Source organism: Nuphar pumila, chromosome 11, assembly GCF_984573655.1.
Source record: "Nuphar pumila chromosome 11, dmNupPumi1.hap1.1, whole genome shotgun sequence".
Taxonomy (NCBI): Eukaryota; Viridiplantae; Streptophyta; class Magnoliopsida; order Nymphaeales; family Nymphaeaceae; genus Nuphar; species Nuphar pumila.
This window is the reverse complement of record NC_143259.1, coordinates 12,398,255-12,416,666: the sequence shown is the minus strand read 5'-3', so window position 1 is coordinate 12,416,666 and position 18,412 is coordinate 12,398,255. Positions and strand designations below refer to the sequence as shown.

Below are 18,412 nucleotides of genomic sequence, written 5' to 3'. Positions count from 1 at the left end.
ACACTTTCAGTGTCCATTTCGCTTCTTGGTAACCATGCTCTAAACTATTGACACTGTGCAATCTCATAGTTGTGTGGATCTAATCACCAAATCTTACTTCTAACCTCATAATGTTTTAGCATGATTTATTTACTATGTATCTGAATCATCCAATATATTCTAACGATTAGGGCTGGGAACAAGCCAAGCTGCTTGTGGTGAGGCTCATGTTCTGCTTGTACAGAGATCGTAAAATAGGGTCAACAACCTGAATATGAACAATAGGTACTCGGCTCAGCTCGACTTGCATAAACTCGTTAGGCAGTAAAAAACATATTTTTAGATATATTGTATGTGTATTTTTCTCTGTAATCTTATTTCTTTCAGCTCTAAAAAATGTATTTTTTCTATAAACAAGCCAGCTCAAACTGTTTATGCGCTTGAACTTGCCTTGACTCATCACAAGAATGAGCCGAGCTTGACCACTTTAAGCTGGTCTGGTTCAACTCATTTTTCAGATATTGAAAGATCAATACCTTACAATTCCTCACAAGGGCTCTACACATCTGGTTAGGTGGGTCGGCTTAAGGTGTTTATGCTAAGGGACTTCAAGAATTCCATAAGCGGGGCGTGTTCCTTGCTAGGGATGGCAGTGGGGCGGGGGACAAGGTCTCCACCCCCGCCCCCGCCCCCGCCTCAATATTAGAACCTCCATCCACGCTTCCATCCCGGGCGGGGATGAATTTTAACCTCCACCCCTGCCTTCATCCCCGTTTCTTGTCCTCCATCCCCGGTTCAAACGGGGATGAGGCGGGGCGGGGATGAGGCAGGGAAAAGTGGTAGGGACGGGGATCATGGCGGGAAAAAGGGTACGTCCATCCCCGAATGGAGATGGATTTTAAACTTTGTCCCCGCCTCCATCCCCGTTTCATACCCTTCATCCCCGGTCCAAACAGGGCGAGGCGAGGCGGGGCCCTGCTTTCCCCCGGTCCACTACCATCCCTATTCCTTGCTGTCTGGCATGGATGGTTTTCTCCATTACGAAAAAAGAAAAACCCTCACAATTAGGATTAAAGAAACATGCTTTCGAACGAGTTGTTTCAACATAAAAGCCCCGCTTTTTTAGTGCATTCTAGCATGCATCCTAATAACCACATTGGGGTTAGGCAGACCCCTACTAGATATCTCTTTAAGCCCCATGTGGTAGAGGGATTCGAACCTGGGCCTTCAGCTTGGCACAGGACGCCGCATGAGTTACCACCTCATGTACATCGTTTGTGCAATGAAATCTTGGCACCATATAGAACCCAAAGATCAAGTTCCTACCCCCGGGGCCTATGCTGGGCATCAGCTTGAGAAGAAGGGTGACACTCACAGGATTTGAACCTTGACTGCCAGTCTAGCAGCAAAGGCCCCACCCACTAAGACAACCCCCCCTTGGGACAAACACTATGAGTTAGCTTTAAAGATGGGTTCTACAAAAAATTTCAATGCCGTAGACGAACGACATCTAGAGCACAGAGAACGAACGGCTGAAAGCAAACAAAAATGATGATATTTGGGGCTGTCGTTCATCACATGGATGAACGGCACCTAAGGCACCTCTGACCTGATCCGATCTCTATATTGCCTTTTTATAAAAAAGAGAGTAAAAATTTGAGATTCTATCCGGCCCTACTGACAGTAAAACTAGTCTTAATCATGAGATGATAACACTAATGCCACTCAACTCTTTCACGTCTTGTGACATTGGGGGGCCAATGTTATCAGTATCGGTGCGGTGCGTATCGGCCGATACATATAGTATAGGCAGAATTTGGATATGCTGCAGGCCTGAATTGACTTTTTTTAATAAATGTAAAAAAATATCAAAAAATATATTTTAATATTATTTTATTTATAATTGGTACGTAATAATTTTTCATCATTGCTTGGCCGATACAGAACGATTCAGTTGATTATCCATATCGGCCCATACAGCTGAATAGGTGGCCCAACTATTCAGGGCTGATTGACAATTGGAAAATAGTGAACCTTTGCTTCTACGAGAATTGCATTATAGTTGATAAAAAAAATGTCAATCAGATAGGTGGCGAGTGCGCACGCACACACACACATATATATATATATATATATATATATATATATATATATATATATATATATATATATATATATATATATATATATATATAGAGAGAGAGAGAGAGAGAGAGAGAGAGAGAGAGAGAGAGAGAGAAGCCAACTGCCTACTTTGTTTCAAGCCTACGGCAGCTTATTGTGAGGGAACTGAAGGTTTTCAGATTGTTTTTAGCAAATTTGACCCCACAGATGTGTTTGACATGGCCAATTTTCTAGGGAATGTCACTTGGATTGTGTTTTTTTCGATAAAAAAACATAATTTTTTAAGCCTTGAATATTTATGATATTTATAACAATTTAACACCGTCGATTTTCAAACTTCCTAAAACCTATCTGCGCATAGAAAATAGACAATCCAAAAGTCAATCCCTATAAAATCAATCACATAGAATGCATTTGTATGGTCAGATTTGAGAAAAGCTCAAAAAAGTACCGTTCAACAATCAAAAGTGTCATAGACTGGTATTGTCATATATATCCTTAAAATTATGGCACTTTTGAAAATATATTGTAACATTTTAGAATTAAAAAACATGGAAAAAATTAGGATCAATTTGGATTGGCCTTGGTTCGCTTGGAGTAGTTTGGAGCATTATTTGATTTTAATATTAGAAAATCAATGACCATGTAGCATCGTATTGATTAGGGGAAATCAAGAGAAGTTGATACCCTATGCATATTTCATTGGAGGCTCATATTTCTCCATATTATTTTCATTGGAGGCCCTCAGCACATAATGGGCCGGGTGACCCGATGGGCCAAGCTGACCCGGCCTACCATGGTCCAGGTTTGGGTTGGGATTTTAGGCCCGGGCCCATTAAAAACCGGGCCAAAACCCAACCCTGTCCATTAGCAGGCTGGCTCGATGGGCCTGAGTTGTAAAAAATGAAAAAGTAAAATTAATTTTTTATGAAAACTAGAAATCACATACTAACTTGGGTACATGAAAACTTGTTAATTACTTTTAATTACCTAATTAATTGCACTAATTTTAGGAGAAAGATAATTAATTGCAGGCATAGTTGGCTAGGATTGTTTTATATAGGAATCATCTTATTTGGGGTTGCCCGGACCAGCCCGCTTCACATTGGCCCGTTGGGCCAATGGGCGGGACCATGGGCCTCTCTTCAAAGAGCCCATTAAGAACCGGATCAAAACCTAGCCCAATAGTAAATGGGCCAGGCCGTTGACCGGGCCCGCTCGATGCCTGACCCTATGTAAAATATAAGCATCATATATTTTTTTTTCATTTGAGGCCTTAGGTGGTGGCCTCAAATATCAAAGAGGCCAGCCGACCCTGGTATTGATATCACCACAAACAACCTTATCTAGCCTACGATACATACTATCTAATTGAGAAATCATAAGTCAAGTATCCACTCAATCCCTCCAGCACATTTGCCTCCGTGGGTCGAGGGAGTATTAGGTGCAATGTGATTGCATACTTTTTAGTAAGTCATTGCACGATCGCCTTCCATCATTTATTGAGCCCCACAACTGACAGACCTACTGTAAGTAACTGTGGCCATGTTTCACGAAGTTGTTTCAACCGTTAAAGAGAGAGGAGGGCCCACTCTTTCTCTAACGTTTGAGACTGTAGCCTTATCCAGAATGATCCGCTCATTCTTGATAAGCTCCAGGTGAAACAAAAATCAGTTGCTGGGGTAAACGGCTACCCAAATGGAGGTAAATCTCCCAACAACCCTTCTCTTTTTATAGGAGAAGGGATTACTCACTGTGTATGTAATGTGTGAGTAGAAACCCCCTTTGAAGAAGACCGTTTATGATATCCAACCTCAAATCTTCTATTCTCTTCCTCACTTCGATCCTACAGTGGTATCATAGCCAGCTTCGGTGGTGCGCCAGGTTCAGTGGTGTGCACGCGATCGACTATTCAGTGGTGTGCACACGATCGACTCCGAACGTCATCAAAGAAAAACAAAACAAATCGAAAAACAAAAAGGTCAGAGCCATTATTAGTTATTTTTTATATCTGACAAATCTCTCAAGAAGAGATCTGCGATTGCATTTTTTTTTTCGAGAAAAAAAAAACACAGATCCCATCTGGGATCTGTATTAGTTGTTGTAGCCAACCAGAAGCCTCATCGAGAAGCTTCTGCCATTTTTTTTTTGAAGAAAATTTTAAGATCGACTCTAGATCACTGAGCAAACATTACAAAAAAAAGGGGGTCAGTTTTGTTTTGGTTCAATATCAGGCAAATCTCTCAGGAGAGATCTGCATTTTTTTTCTTTCTGCAAAAAAAAAAAAAAACACAGATTCCATCAGGGATCTGCATCAGGTTTCAGGGAGAAGAGAGTCTCCAATTTTAAAACAAAAAGTCACCGGCATCCGACGATCGCAACAAATAATTAAATATTTTTTTTATTCCCCGACCTCTGTATCAAAACAAAAGAGATCGGGGGCGTTTCTTTTTTAAAAAAAAATTATTTAATACAAGAGGATCGCCTGCAGCAGGCGACCCCAACAAACAAAAAAAACTTAAGAGGTTGTCGGCATCGGGCGACCTCAGAAAGCAAAACATAAAATAAAAAAGGGGAATGAAAAAAAAAAATCGAGTATCGTTTTGTTAGATCTATCAGTGGGTTTCTTCTCTGAAAACAAAAGAAAAATAAAAAAAACCTGCAGAAGAAGAAAGGGGACTACCTTTTTTTTCTGGTGAACGATCCGAAGCCGATCGACGTCTTCTCACCGACTGTCACAACATACAAACACAGATCTACCCTCCGTCTGACGCTGTTCCCTTTTTTCCGACGTATAAACAGAGGTTTTTCTCTCCGTCCGCTGCTGCCGCCTCTTTCCGACGAAAGAACGAAAACAGTTCAATTTTTTTTCACTGTTGCAACAGCAGCAACGCTGTTTCGAAGATCTGCCTGTGGTTTTTTTTTCTCACCTCTGAGAAACAAAAAAGAAAAACCCAAAACCAGAAAGCAGGGATTACAATTTTTTTTTGTTTTGTTTCTTCCTCGTCGTTGTGACTCTGACAACGCCTGCTCCGACGACCTCTGGGCAGATTCGACTCCATCGTCGTTTTCCCTTTCCTTTCCAGTGAATCGTTCTGGCAGAGCTCTCTCCTGCAGAAAAACCAAAAAAAAATAGAAGCTTCATCGCGAAGCTTCTGTCGATTTTCAAAAGGGGATCGGCTGTATACTGTTTTTTAGGGTTTATTATGTTTTTGTCCCTGATCTTTTTTAGAAAGGTCGGTCATATCCCTTTGTCAGGTAATTTACATAAATACCCTTGCTTTTAGATTAATTGATGGGTATATCCTTCTGTATAAAATTACATTACACTTATAATCTTTGTAATTTATTACTTTTGTATCCCTTAATTACAACAGAAGTCCTTGGTTTTGTTAGAAATCACAGAAAAGTACTCAATTTCTTGACAATCTTTCTTTTGACTTTTCTGGATTTACAGAAAAGTGGTCAAAGTGTGCAAATTAGCTCAATTTCAATTACAATTACAATCAAGAACATGATTATCATACATTTTATTTTATTGCATGAAATTGAGCTATTGATCATGAATTTTTCTTTGATTATGAACATGTTCTTTTATGTATTCATGACTGATATTGTCTTATTTTGCTTGTTAAATGTTGGACTTCAACTTATCATGTTATGCCATATTTCAAAAACCAAAAGAAAAATAACAAGTAGAGTTTGTGCTACTGAATTAGCTAAAACTGATAAACTCAATGGTACAAATTTTTATATTTGGAAGAGGAGGATTCCTCTTGTTCTGACACTGGAGGGCATCAAAAATGCCCTTACTACTGAAATGAGTGACCCTGGTGCTATTGCTTATAATGAGGTTAAAACCTCATACACCAAATACAAAAGAGACAACATGTTGGCCAGAACCATCATATTAACATATATGGATGACGATCTCATTAGGGTTTTTGAGGATTACCCTACAGCCAAATCTATGTTTGATGCTATCTCCAAAAAATATGACACAACATGAGAAACACACATTCAACTTCTTTTGGAACAATACAATTCATGCCGTATGCAAGAGAATGACAATGTTGTTGACCATGTCAACAAAATGCTAGTTATGGCTAAAGACCTAGCAATTGTTGGTAATGTGATTCCTGACCAGATGTAGATATCCACAATTCTGCATAGTTTACCATCCTCTTGGAGAATGGTACAAACTGCACTTAGGTAGAATTCAAAACATTTAACCTTGGAAGAACTTCTTGCTCAACTAAAAATTGAGCAACAACACATGTAACAAGACCGAAAGAGCGAATTACACTTCGCTAAAGATGGACCTTCTCGAAGTTATAACCCTTCAAGACACCCACAATTCAAGAAGAAATACTTTAAAGGCAATGGCAAATTTGATAAGAAAAATGGTCCAACATTCTGCAAGCCGCAGTCAGCCGCCTCACAGGTGAAGTGCTTCAAGTGTGGAAAACCTGGACACTTCAAGAGAGATTGCAGGAGCCAGACAATTAATCACAATGGCAGAAACAATGAAAGCAATCAACAAAAAAGCGATGCGAGATATTATCTGTGTGATATCGGAATGCTCTTATGCGGACCAAGCTCTTTCTAGTTGGTGGGTGGACTTTGGGGCAACACGACATATTGCTATGACAAAAGAGGGAATGGTGGACATGATCGATTACAAACCTGGTGAACATCGAGTGTACATGGAAACAACACCTACTTTGATGTTATGGGTGTTGGGGCATATCGGATTGAAACCACAAAAAATAATGTTTTATTGTCCAATGTCCTATTTGTACCGTCAAGGAGACATAATCTAGTGTCTGTCCCGGCCTTAGTTGCCAAGGGCTTTGAAGTTCGCTTTTTACCCGGGAAAGTCACTATAGGAAAACATGGTCGAGTCCTGTTTGATGGGGTCTTTGATCAGAACCAAGGATTGTTTAAAATTTGTGACTTAGACATGAATAAAATTGCTTTGACTTCTGCTTATATTGATATTGTCCTTAATGTGGATGTAAATGTATGACATCAACGACTTGGACATATTAACTTAAAAAAGATGAAAAAACTTGCTGAATTACAATTAATACCAGACTTTGATGAATCATCATTCCATAGATATGAACCTTGTATTTACGGAAAAATGACAAGAAAACCTTTTCCCCAAAATGTCACTAGAGCATCTCAATTATTAGAAATCATACACACAAACATATGTGGTCCCTTCAGGACTCCAACGCATAAAGGAATGCAATAAAAGATCTCTTTTATTGACGATTTCTCTCGGTACAATTATGTTTATCTTATAACCTACAAATTTGAAGCATTAGATAAATTTAAAAAATATCGTCAAGAAGTTGAAACACAACTTGGTAGGAAGATTAGAGTTTTACGGTTTGATTGGGGGGGGGGGGAGAATATACCTCAATTGAATTTGTTGAATATTGCAAAGCCAATGGGATCAGACCGCAAACTACTACTTCGAGCACACCTCAACAAAATGGTGTGACTGAAAGGTTTAATAGAACTCTTCTTGATATGGTTAGATGTATGTTATCTAACGCTTCTTTACCTAAAGTATTTTGGGGATAAGCCTTACATACAACAACATATGTATTAAATAAAGTTTCATGTAAAGCTATTGTCACAACTCCTTATGAATCATGGACAGAAAGAAAACCTACTCTCTGCCACCTTCGTAGATGGGGTTTTGTAGCCCATATAAAAGTTATGGAATGATCAAGGGATAAATTGGATACCAGATCTATAAGATGTATTTTTATCGGATATTCTAAAGGATTCAAAGAATATAGATTCTATCACCCAGATAAGGGATTAATCAAAAGTAGAGATGTTATCTTCTTGAAAGATCAGAACATGGAAGAAGTTATTCCAGAAATAAATAACGGTGATCCTCTTGATCTACAATATGATTCAAATGACATACAAGAACCTATAAGTAATGACGAACCTGCTGAAATCACTCCTTCTTCTTCGCAATAGTCTTAGGTTGGATAAAAAAGGTCTAGAGCTCCTCCGTCTTACTTGGATGACTATTATGTCTATCTATCGAAGAAACTGTGTTATGCTTTAGACATGGATGACATGGAAGATAACCTGTCATATGGTGATGCAATAAACTCACGTGAGTCAACAGACTGAGTAAAAGCCATGGACGAGGAAATTGAGTCCATTGAGAAAAACCAAGTCTGAAAATTAGTTGATTTACCAGAGGAAAGAAAAGTCATTGGTTGTAAATGGGTATTAAAGAAGAAATTCAAATCTGATGACAGCATTGACGAATTTAAAGCAAGATTAGTTGCTAAGGGTTTCTCTCATAAAGAAGGATTGGATTATGTTGATACATACTCGCTGATTGCAAAGTTCGCCTCGATAAGGATAATTCTTGCAATAGTAGCTTACTACAACCCAGATCTACATCAAATGGATGTTAAAACAATGTTTCTTAATGGTGAGCTTAAGGAAACCATTTTTATGGAGCAACCTGAAGGCTATACAATAAAAGGAAAAGAAAATAAAGTATATAGGTTAAAAAAATCCCTATACGGACTCAAGCAATCACTACGTCATTGGTACTTAAAGTTTCATAAGGCTATTACATTATTAAGATTTATGGCAAATAAGTTTGACCACTGTGTTTATGTCTGAAAAAGTGGGAGTAAATTTGCTATTCTCTCATTATATGTGGATGACATTCTTCTGACTGGAAATGACAATGATATGATCGTTAAAACTAAGTCATGGTTAAATTCACAATTCGAAATGAAAGACATGGGAGAAGCATTCTATGTTCTTGGAATTAAAATCACTCGAGAGAAAAACTCCAAGCTTTTAAGCTTGAGTCAAGAAAGATATTTAAATTATATACTCAAGAGATTCAAAATGAGTGATTGTAAGCCAGTTAGAACACCCATAGTAAAATGTATTAAGTTGAGTAGAAATGATAGTCCAGGTGATGTACAGGAAAGGCTAAATGTCCCTTATGCTCAAGCTGTCGGAAGCTTGATGTATGCTATGCTTTGCACTAGGTCGGATATCAGTTTTGTTGTTGGCCTCGTTAGTCGCTACCAAGGTAATCCTAGTTGGCCAGACTGGCAAGCAGTAAAGAGAATATTTTGATATTTGAAAGGGACTATAAACTTGAAATTATGTTTTCAAGGTGATACTTTAGAATTAACTGGATATTCTGATGCTGACTTTGCAGGCAACATGGATGATAGTAAATCCACCTCTGGATATGTTTTTCTCCTGGGAGGAGGTACAGTTTCCTGGTCTTATAAAAAATAAAGTTGTGTAGCACAACATACTCATGAAGCGGAATATATTGCATGTAATGCAGCTGCCACATTTGCCGTTTGGATAAGCCGCTTCATTAGTGATTTGAAGCAGAAAATAACCAACGGACCAGTCCAGCTTTATTATGATAATTAGGCTGCCATCTCTCTTATGAAGAGTGGAGCTGATAATTCAAAAAGTAAATATATAATGGTAAAATACCATTATATTCATGATATGATTGAAAGAAATGAAATTAAAGTCAGCTACTTGCCTACATCTGATATGATTGTTGATCCTTTAACCAAAGGTATATCAGAGGAAATGTTTTCAAAACATGTATCTAGTATGGGATTAAGATATGTCTAATATAGACATGACTGGATGAGAAACTTAAATATATAACTCATTCCAGGATATTGATGCAAGGAAAATACTCCAATAGTGGGAGGCCAAAACCTGCATCTAGTTTTGTTTCACATGGCCAAGTGGGAGATGTAAGTAACTGTGGCCATGTTTCACGGAGTTGTTTCAACCATTAAAGAGAGAGGAGGGCCCACTCTTTCTCTAACGTTCGAGACTATAGCCTTATTCAGAATGATCCGCTCATTCTGGATAAGCTTCAGGTGAAACAAAAATCAGTTGTTGGGGTGAACGGCTACCCAAAGGGAGGTAAATCTTCCAGCAACCCTTCACTTTTTATAAGAGAAGGGATTACTCATTGTGTATGCGATGTGTGAGTAGAAACCCCCTTTGAAGAAGGCCATTTACGATATCCAACCTCAAATCTTTTGTTCTCTTCCTCACTTCGATCCTACACCTATCTCTAAGATGGAGGGTGATCAGGTACAGCGGCACACTAAAAGTGTGCAATCACATTGCACCTGATATATATTTTTTCATGTGGGTTGGCTTAAGGTGTTCAAGCGAATGAATGTCAGGAGTTTTATATCATGGACAGTGAAACATGGTCAAGTGGCACCTCTTAGCCAGTATCCATCATGTCCAAATCTTAACAATTATTTTTCCTCAAATAATAAAAAATCTTGTCCTTCATAGATGTGTTCAACTTGATTTCTTTTGCAGAGATCATATCTTGAATCATTTTTTTTACCCAAAAAATTATTTTTGAGCACATGAATTGTCAGATTTTGATTTTGGAATCCCTTGGCAACTCTAATTACGCATTGCAAACACATAGCTAGGATTCATGTGAGGGGGGGGGGGGCAAACAAGGGTGTAGAAAAAAAAATTGGTGTGATAGTTTGGGGTTCGGGGGCAGCGCCCCCGAATTTTTTTTTTGAGATAAAATAAAAAATGACTACAATTATTAATAAAAATCTATTTCATATGGACCAATCAAACTATCTGCTACAGTCTTTCTCAACCTCAACAAAAAGTTCTTAAACATTATCTAATGGCAATATATAACATTGGTGCGATAATTTGAAGTTCATAACAATGCATAAATTTTATTTATGACAAAATAAATCAAAATACAAAAGTGCCGCACCCATGTGACATAGATGAGGAGAGAAAACTCTTTGTTATTGATTCATGTTTCATAGTTGCTGAAATTTATTTGTTATTAATGTTTCATAGTTGCTGGAAATTCTTTCTTTTCTCATTTCCTTTTTCTTTCCCTCAGCTTTTCTTAGAGGATCATTTCTGTATAATTAAACTTTTTTCAACCTAAGGACCATCTTGCAAAAGAATAAAAGCTGAAAAGATTGCCAGAGATTTTTGCAACATGATGGCTTCTGCAAAATTGTAAACTATTCTAGCATGATTGCAAAGCATAAAGAGATAAACCCTTACAAGATCATTGCACACACATACACACACAGAAAATGTACTCTAAAATAGACAAGCATAGTGGGTATTGTATCTAGATTTGCAGCAAACTATCTAGATTTCATAGGGAATACTTAATTAACATAAGAGAAATAACAACCATTGACACCTCATATGATTGTGCCATCACAAGTGTAGATCCTTTTGTAGTCAGAATTATCGTTACTTGATTGTACCAAATTCTTATAATAGTTCAAAATTATTGTTGTTTGATTGAAACAAATTCTGCACATAATGTTTGTTAAGCAAGTCTGACTTGCATCTCCAGTTTGTAATTTGTTTTTTCTTTCTAGATAATTTATGTTTCCATTAGCTTCAACATTTAACACAACTTGGTCCTTAAGATCTCTTTCATACTCGATCTCCTTGTTCTTCTCATCAATATCTTTCTGCATTGACAGAACAACTGAATAACTAGGTATTTCTGCAACTGCAGTGCCATCACAAGGGTATTTCTTTTTGTGATTCTAAGAGTTCCTGCTGGATAACTAGGTCATCCTCTGAATATATATGTCTATTTGTGGATAGTATTGTTATAGATTTTATTGTTATTCATGTTTATATTCTTAATGTGTATATTCTTTAATGTTTTCACTATAATCTTTTATTATTTTCACTTTTCTTATTTTGCATAAGTCATAGCCCCAGTAATGTTGTTTTCACCGGTGATATTTTTTCTCACATCATCAGGGCTGGGCTAGGACTGGTTTTTTAATATTTTATTTTTTTTAACTGGGCCAGGAGGCAGGACTGGGCTCCCCCCCTGCTCCGCCTATGACATGATCCAAAACCAGTTATTCACTAAACGAATTATGTAGATAACATTTATCGTTTAGACTTTAGATCCCCCAAAAATTAAATATATTTGTTTTGTATAGTTTAGTAAACCATGCATCCAGTCTAGAGAGAGAGAGAGAGAGAGAGAGAGAGAGAGAGAGAGAGAGAGAGAGAGTCAAATCCCTTGAACACTTACAGTACAGGGAACATATACACATCCATTTGGCTGATTATATATATATTTTTTATGATGAGGAATCCTCGCCAAATGGAGGGAGGGAAAACACCGGGTGGGGCCCCATGACCACTCTGCCTTGCGTCGCCAACCTCTGAAAGCTACGGACACACCAGTGTGCCAGCGGGGTCTTCAACTCAACAACCCCTCGCCGGCCACGAGGCCGAACCCTGCTGATTATATTTTATAAACATGCTTTATTTAAAGGGCCGTTTTTATATTTTCAGTTGCTTAAGTGAAGTACGAATCTAGCAGTGCCAAACTTTTATACGTAGATGGCATAAAAATACTGGACGACAGCTACGTTTTGGCATCTTGTGAATTACAAGTAAGCTTCATGAACCCCCCCCATAGTTTCAACGAGTATCATAAGGATGCGTTTGCCATCACACTGAACGTGACCAAGTTCATGAACTCAAGAGCACACTAGCACTAAATTTCACAAACTTGGTCACGGTTTTGCTCTAATGTCCAATTTAGAGGCGAGGACCTCAGCAGTATTCCATATAAGCTCTTGGAATAAGGGTCAGTAAAGCAGGGTCCATTTAGAAAAATTTAAAGGATTCTAATGGCGTGTAAAGAGTAAAGAAATATCTACAACTTATTCCTGTGTTCCTTCCAGCAAGCTGGTCATTATAAAATTATTAGGAGGGGCCCAACTTGTTTTATAATAAGAAAGTTAGTTACTTAGTCATGGTCTTAACTTCTAAATTATTCCCTAAAGATATTCTTGGAGAATTATAGTTGACATAAACTCATATTTTGCTACCTCTCTATTTATAAATTCCAGTAACATCTAAAATATTCCCTAAAAAAAAACTTCGAGAATTATGGTTTGACATAAACCCATACTTTTCTACCTCCATACTTAGAAATTCCAATAATGCTTTTGCTGAAATTAAGATATGTTGCCATGATATTCCTGCAGCTTGGAAAATGAAGTAGCAAAACTTTCTTGCACTATTAGAGAACTGAAATTACTTTTTCGCTCGCGCCCACAAGGGCTCCGCTCATCTGGTAGGGGTGACTTGTAAATGTCTCCGAGTTGATGGGACATCACAAGTTCGAAACCCCCGAGTGTCGTCCCTTGCCACTATGTCAAACTGGGTGTACTCCCAGATAGGCAGGAGGACCTCAAGTGTTTTACCAACATGAGACTATGTTACTAGTATTGGTAAATATTATGACAAAGCTGACCAATAAATGGAGAGCAGTGGCTAGACCGTGTTGGTCCAAAGAAATATTGCAGGCTAGAGAGCCCTTTATTTATTTATTCGTTTGTTTATTTGTGAAAGCTTAAACAAGGGTTGGGTTGGAAGCAGTCCCACTGCCCAGAGTTTGGTGAACTCCAATTTTATTTAAAAGAAAGTATTAAAAGTTATGAACTTGGTCAAACTCCATGTAATGCCAAGATAGCCTTCATTCTTCACCAATATGAATTAATGGAAATTTTGACCAGTAACAAATACACCGTGTGATTGGTAATGAGGACGAAAAAAAACAACAAAAAAATCGATTAAATTGCATTATATTTCTCATATCTCCATGTTGATGTGCTACCTACTACCATATCTCAAGGCTTGAGAGCCTCATTTCTCTTAGCAAAAACAAGAACAAGAAAAAGAGTGTCTTCCAACTCACAAGTGACCACCAGAACAAGAAAAAGAGTGTCATCCAACTCACAAATGAGCAGTCGCTTTACAAGGAACTAGAAAACAATGAACATGATGAAGTAATGCCGGAAGAGGGAGAAAAGAACAAATTCAATATGAGAGAAAATGGTTCATTTTTTTATTTCATGGAATTTTATTGATCGTCCACGGTACATCACAATGAATGAAGTGGGGCTAAAAAAGAGCCGAAAGTGTTCCAACATGGCTAACTTTATTTATTTTAAATAATATTGTAAAAAACTACTCTTTTCATTAATTGGTTTCATACATTTCTTTTGGCTCATTCTCTTCAATTCAATGCTTCAAGATATCAAAAGTCCTACAATCCTACTCATCATGGCCATTATCAATCAGACACTATGACCAATTACTTTTTTACTAGCACACGACCTACAAATTAATGGTAGTATTCTATTAGAAGACTAATGAATATTTAGCACACTATAAAAATAAACTACCTAAAACTTGTTATATAGAAAGAAAAAAAAACATGAAATAATAAAGCAGGTGGAGAAGAGACCAGAAAATGTACGGCCAAAAAGAAAGGAACAATAACGGTCAAACCATTCGTGAGTAAGGACTCACTAAACATCAGCTATCTAAATATTATGAGATAATGCACTCGCAATAAATTTCCAAAACATAATAGATGAATATATTTGCTGTTGAGAGGTCTACCACTTTGATGCTTGTAACTCTTAACTGGACAAAGAGGCCAAATGAAGCCAAATGAAATATGGAGTTTAGTTCCTTTCCTTTATCAGGGTTTACTTTTGAGCAGTACCAAATCTCTCTGCAGATATGAGAAATTTGAATCAGCAAGGTACAGCCTCTTTACTTGGCTTAAATTGGTCTAGGCTGCAGCTCGCAGGGGCTTTGGTAGGGGCACCTTGTGAACATCACCAAGCTGAAGAAACGTCACGAGTTCAAAACCCATGGGTGTGTGTCCTTTGCCGCGAGGCCAAAGCTGTGTCCTACCTAGTGGGCAAGGAGGACCTAGGATTTTTACACCAATGAGCTTGCTAGTGGGTGGGGTGGTTTTCCTCGATTATCATCCCTCCCCAACAAAAGAAAAAAAAAAGGAAAATTGTTTTAGTTTGCATGAATTATCTGACTTGCTAGTGACTGGTGAGATCAAGGTGGATACAAGTTGGAACTCTAGGCTTAAAAATTTGGCTTGGTTACTGATCGAGCGGAGTTTGTTGATGGGACATCGATGTGAACCATCGATCTTGAACATCTGATGGTCCAGGTATGTCATTCATCACATAAATGTAGGTCCCACTGTGTGTCTAAGCTGAAGATTTTCATGGTCGTCATTTTAAGATAATAAGCTTATCAAAGCTACATGAAGGTACATGAGCATGTACCATATCCCAACACTCCCCATTAACAAATTGAAAGTGCAAGAAAAGAGGAGCATAATGCCACTGTCATCACCACCAACCACTATCTCAGTCAATCTTAGTCTAATCCAATGATCAGGGGCATGTTGGTAATTTTGTAGTGGAAAAGTTGAGCCGTTGGTCAAGTTCACCACCTTTGCTGATGCATGCAAAACCGTTTGGAACATGCAAAATTTGGACTTTGGCAGAAGACTCTTCAAAACTAGTGAAAAAGAAAAAGCGTGACAAATTATGAAACTATCGGAGGCTTTGAGGCTTAGCACACAAGAATGTATTGGCCAGTGGGAAACTAAGATTTAAAGGCTAGCAGCCTAGGAAACGTCATGAACATGGAGTGTCAAAAAGGTTCCAGTTTTGGACATTAATAATTGGCAACTTACTCTCCATCTTAACCTGATTCATGGTGTGAATATGGTTATGGGTCCACATCTTGTGGAATTTGTGATCGCTTAAGACAATCAACTTCAACTTTCGGTTGTTCATATTGGATCCATCCTTATATAAATGATCAATAGCTTCTCTTGTTAGTCATAACTCTCCCTCTTCGTCCATCTAAGCCATTTGGCTTCCCTCAAACTTCCTTTTTTTAGTTGGAAATTTGAGTTTCTTTTCCCTACCCTGCTCGCCCAACTACCCAAATTTAGAAGTTTAATCTGATTTGGGTGTAGTCTAGGAGCTTTAGTCGGTTAGTTTTTTATGTTATTGTACACCAACTTGGTTGAAGCCATCTAGGTAGCTCAAATTTTCATTTTTCTGTTGAAATTTGAGTTGTTTTTTGGTGTAAGCAAGTTAGGAAACATACCCAAGTCGCAGTTTTTGTTGGATTTTGGGGTCCTACTTTGTTGCCGAAAACTGCCCACATTGTGAAAAAAACTTGGTTGGTTTTGATATGATTTAGTTCTGCAAGAAGTTCTTTTTTTTGGTGCTGCTTGTTTGGTGTGCACTGCACTAAATGGCCCTCATTAGAGAAGGCTTGATTCTCGATAATTTGAGTTGAGAAATTCCCATCTTTGAAAATTTGAAGAAGGGGCTTTCTTCAGTGATACTTCTGCGGATTGGGCACTGAGAAGAGTATATTTCCAGAGAACTGAAAATGGGCCCAATGGCATTGCCACCTGGTTTTAGGTTCCATCCAACTGATGAAGAGTTGGTGGGATACTACTTGAAGAGGAAAGTGGATGGTCTGAAGATAGAGCTTGAAGTTATTCCAGAGATTGAACTATACAAATTTGATCCATGGCAGTTACCAGGTATATATGTCATTAGGTTCTTGGTCCTCCTATGATAATTCAGTTTTATCTTCCTCTCTTTCCATCGTAAACATATCCACATCCCATTTTCAAATCATAAAATGCTGCTTGTTTTTGCATATGAATCTTACCTGTGTTTCATGCTTTAAAGAACTCACTGAATGTTTGATTTTATACATAGGACATTAAGACTTGACAATACTTAAAATTATGAACTTTTATTTAATCACCAAATTGCTGATGCTTCTGCTTATGAATCTATAGGAGTTCATGTCTTTTATACCATGTATATTCGACAACAAAAATTTCTGAGTTTCAGACCCTGTTCACTTGGGCATCTTTTTCATTTTTTCATTGACCTTGACATAAAGTAGTGTGTATTTTTCCTCATACTTTGAACTCATGAAATGGAAGCTACTTTTCTGTGAGTTGAGCTAAATTACGTCATTCACAAGATCTTCTTATTGAAATTAAAACTTTAGATCAGATCGTGCATAAGGATAAGCTCTCAAGATTCATCTGCCATTTCTCCTGTTGTGGATGACAGTCTTGAAGGGTTTCTTGAAGCTATGATGTGTTGAATGCATTTGATATAAACTCTCCCTGTTAAAGTGTGCTTTTGAGGTCGTCAATTTGAAGGCCTTCCTTTCATTTGGAAATTACAGATGCGGTATTAGATTTGATAATGCAAACTGCAAAAGTTTATCTATATGTGTAGGATTCAGTTATTCTTTCATAAGTGAAGAGGTTTTTAGAATGATTACTGTTTACATTTCAATCCACTAATATTCTCAAGTCATTGATAGAAGGCAGTCTTTTAACATAGGCAACAGTCTTTGTATGCCAATTTCGTGCTTTGCACTAGTCATGAACAACCATTTCTTCCAGTATTTCTGAAGTTTCAGATTCTCCAACTTTTTTAGGTTGTGTTTTGCACATGGGAGGAACCCCATTACAGACAATCTCACATTTCTTCTTTGTGTGATGCAGACAAGTCTTTCCTTCCAAAAAGAGATCTCGAGTGGTTTTTCTTCTGCCCTCGTGACAGGAAGTATCCGAATGGATCACGTACAAATAGAGCTACCAGATCAGGTTACTGGAAAGCTACAGGAAAAGACCGTCAAATAGTGTGTAGTGGTTCTGTTACAGGCTTGAAGAAAACGCTGGTCTTCTATCTTGGAAGAGCTCCGCTAGGAGATCGTACTGATTGGGTAATGCATGAGTATCGCCTACATGATGGTTCATCTCAAGGGCCTTCTATTGTTGAGGTATATTTTAAAGTTTTTCATCCATACTTGAAAGCCATTCTTATCCTGGATATTTGAGATAACAATGGATTTTTCCTTGTTCAGTATATATATCATGTTGTAAGGACTCAATGCATTGGATTCTCTATGATATACTGTTGAATGATTGAGATTTGTTGTCCACCAGAGCCCTTTTGCCTTGTGTCGCATTGTGAAGAGAAGTGAACAAGGGCAAAAGATTGGTGATCAACCTCCTGATGCCAGAAAGAAGAGGATCATATCTTCCATAATGAATGACGCCAATTCAGTTAGAGTGATATCAGAAGAACCAAGAAGATTCACTTTGGGGAAGACATCTGAGGAAATTCCCTCTGTTGAAGGAATCAGTGGTACAAGCCCCAGAGTTTCAACTCTGTACACATCTGAGTTTTCAGGTCACCTGGAGCAAGTGGGAACACCTAAGACAGACACAGTTTCAAGTGATCTGTCATACAACACTTCAAAGGTGTCAAACTTGTGTCTTCTTTGCTTCACAAACACATATATGTGCACACACACACACACACAT

The 18,412-nt window shown here is 37.9% G+C and overlaps 1 protein-coding gene across 1 annotated transcript; it reads left to right on the top strand.

Moving 5' to 3' along the window:
• The first annotated feature begins 16,326 nt into the window (after window positions 1–16,326).
• LOC149821988 (NAC domain-containing protein 71-like) lies at window positions 16,327–18,075 on the top strand. The gene is made up of 3 exons (XM_089981184.1): window positions 16,327–16,597; window positions 17,588–17,865; window positions 17,950–18,075. The coding sequence occupies exons 1-3, from the start codon at window positions 16,441–16,443 to the stop codon at window positions 18,004–18,006; spliced, it is 492 nt and encodes a 163-aa protein (XP_089837310.1). The 5' UTR covers window positions 16,327–16,440; the 3' UTR covers window positions 18,007–18,075.
• The last annotated feature ends 337 nt before the right edge of the window (window positions 18,076–18,412 follow it).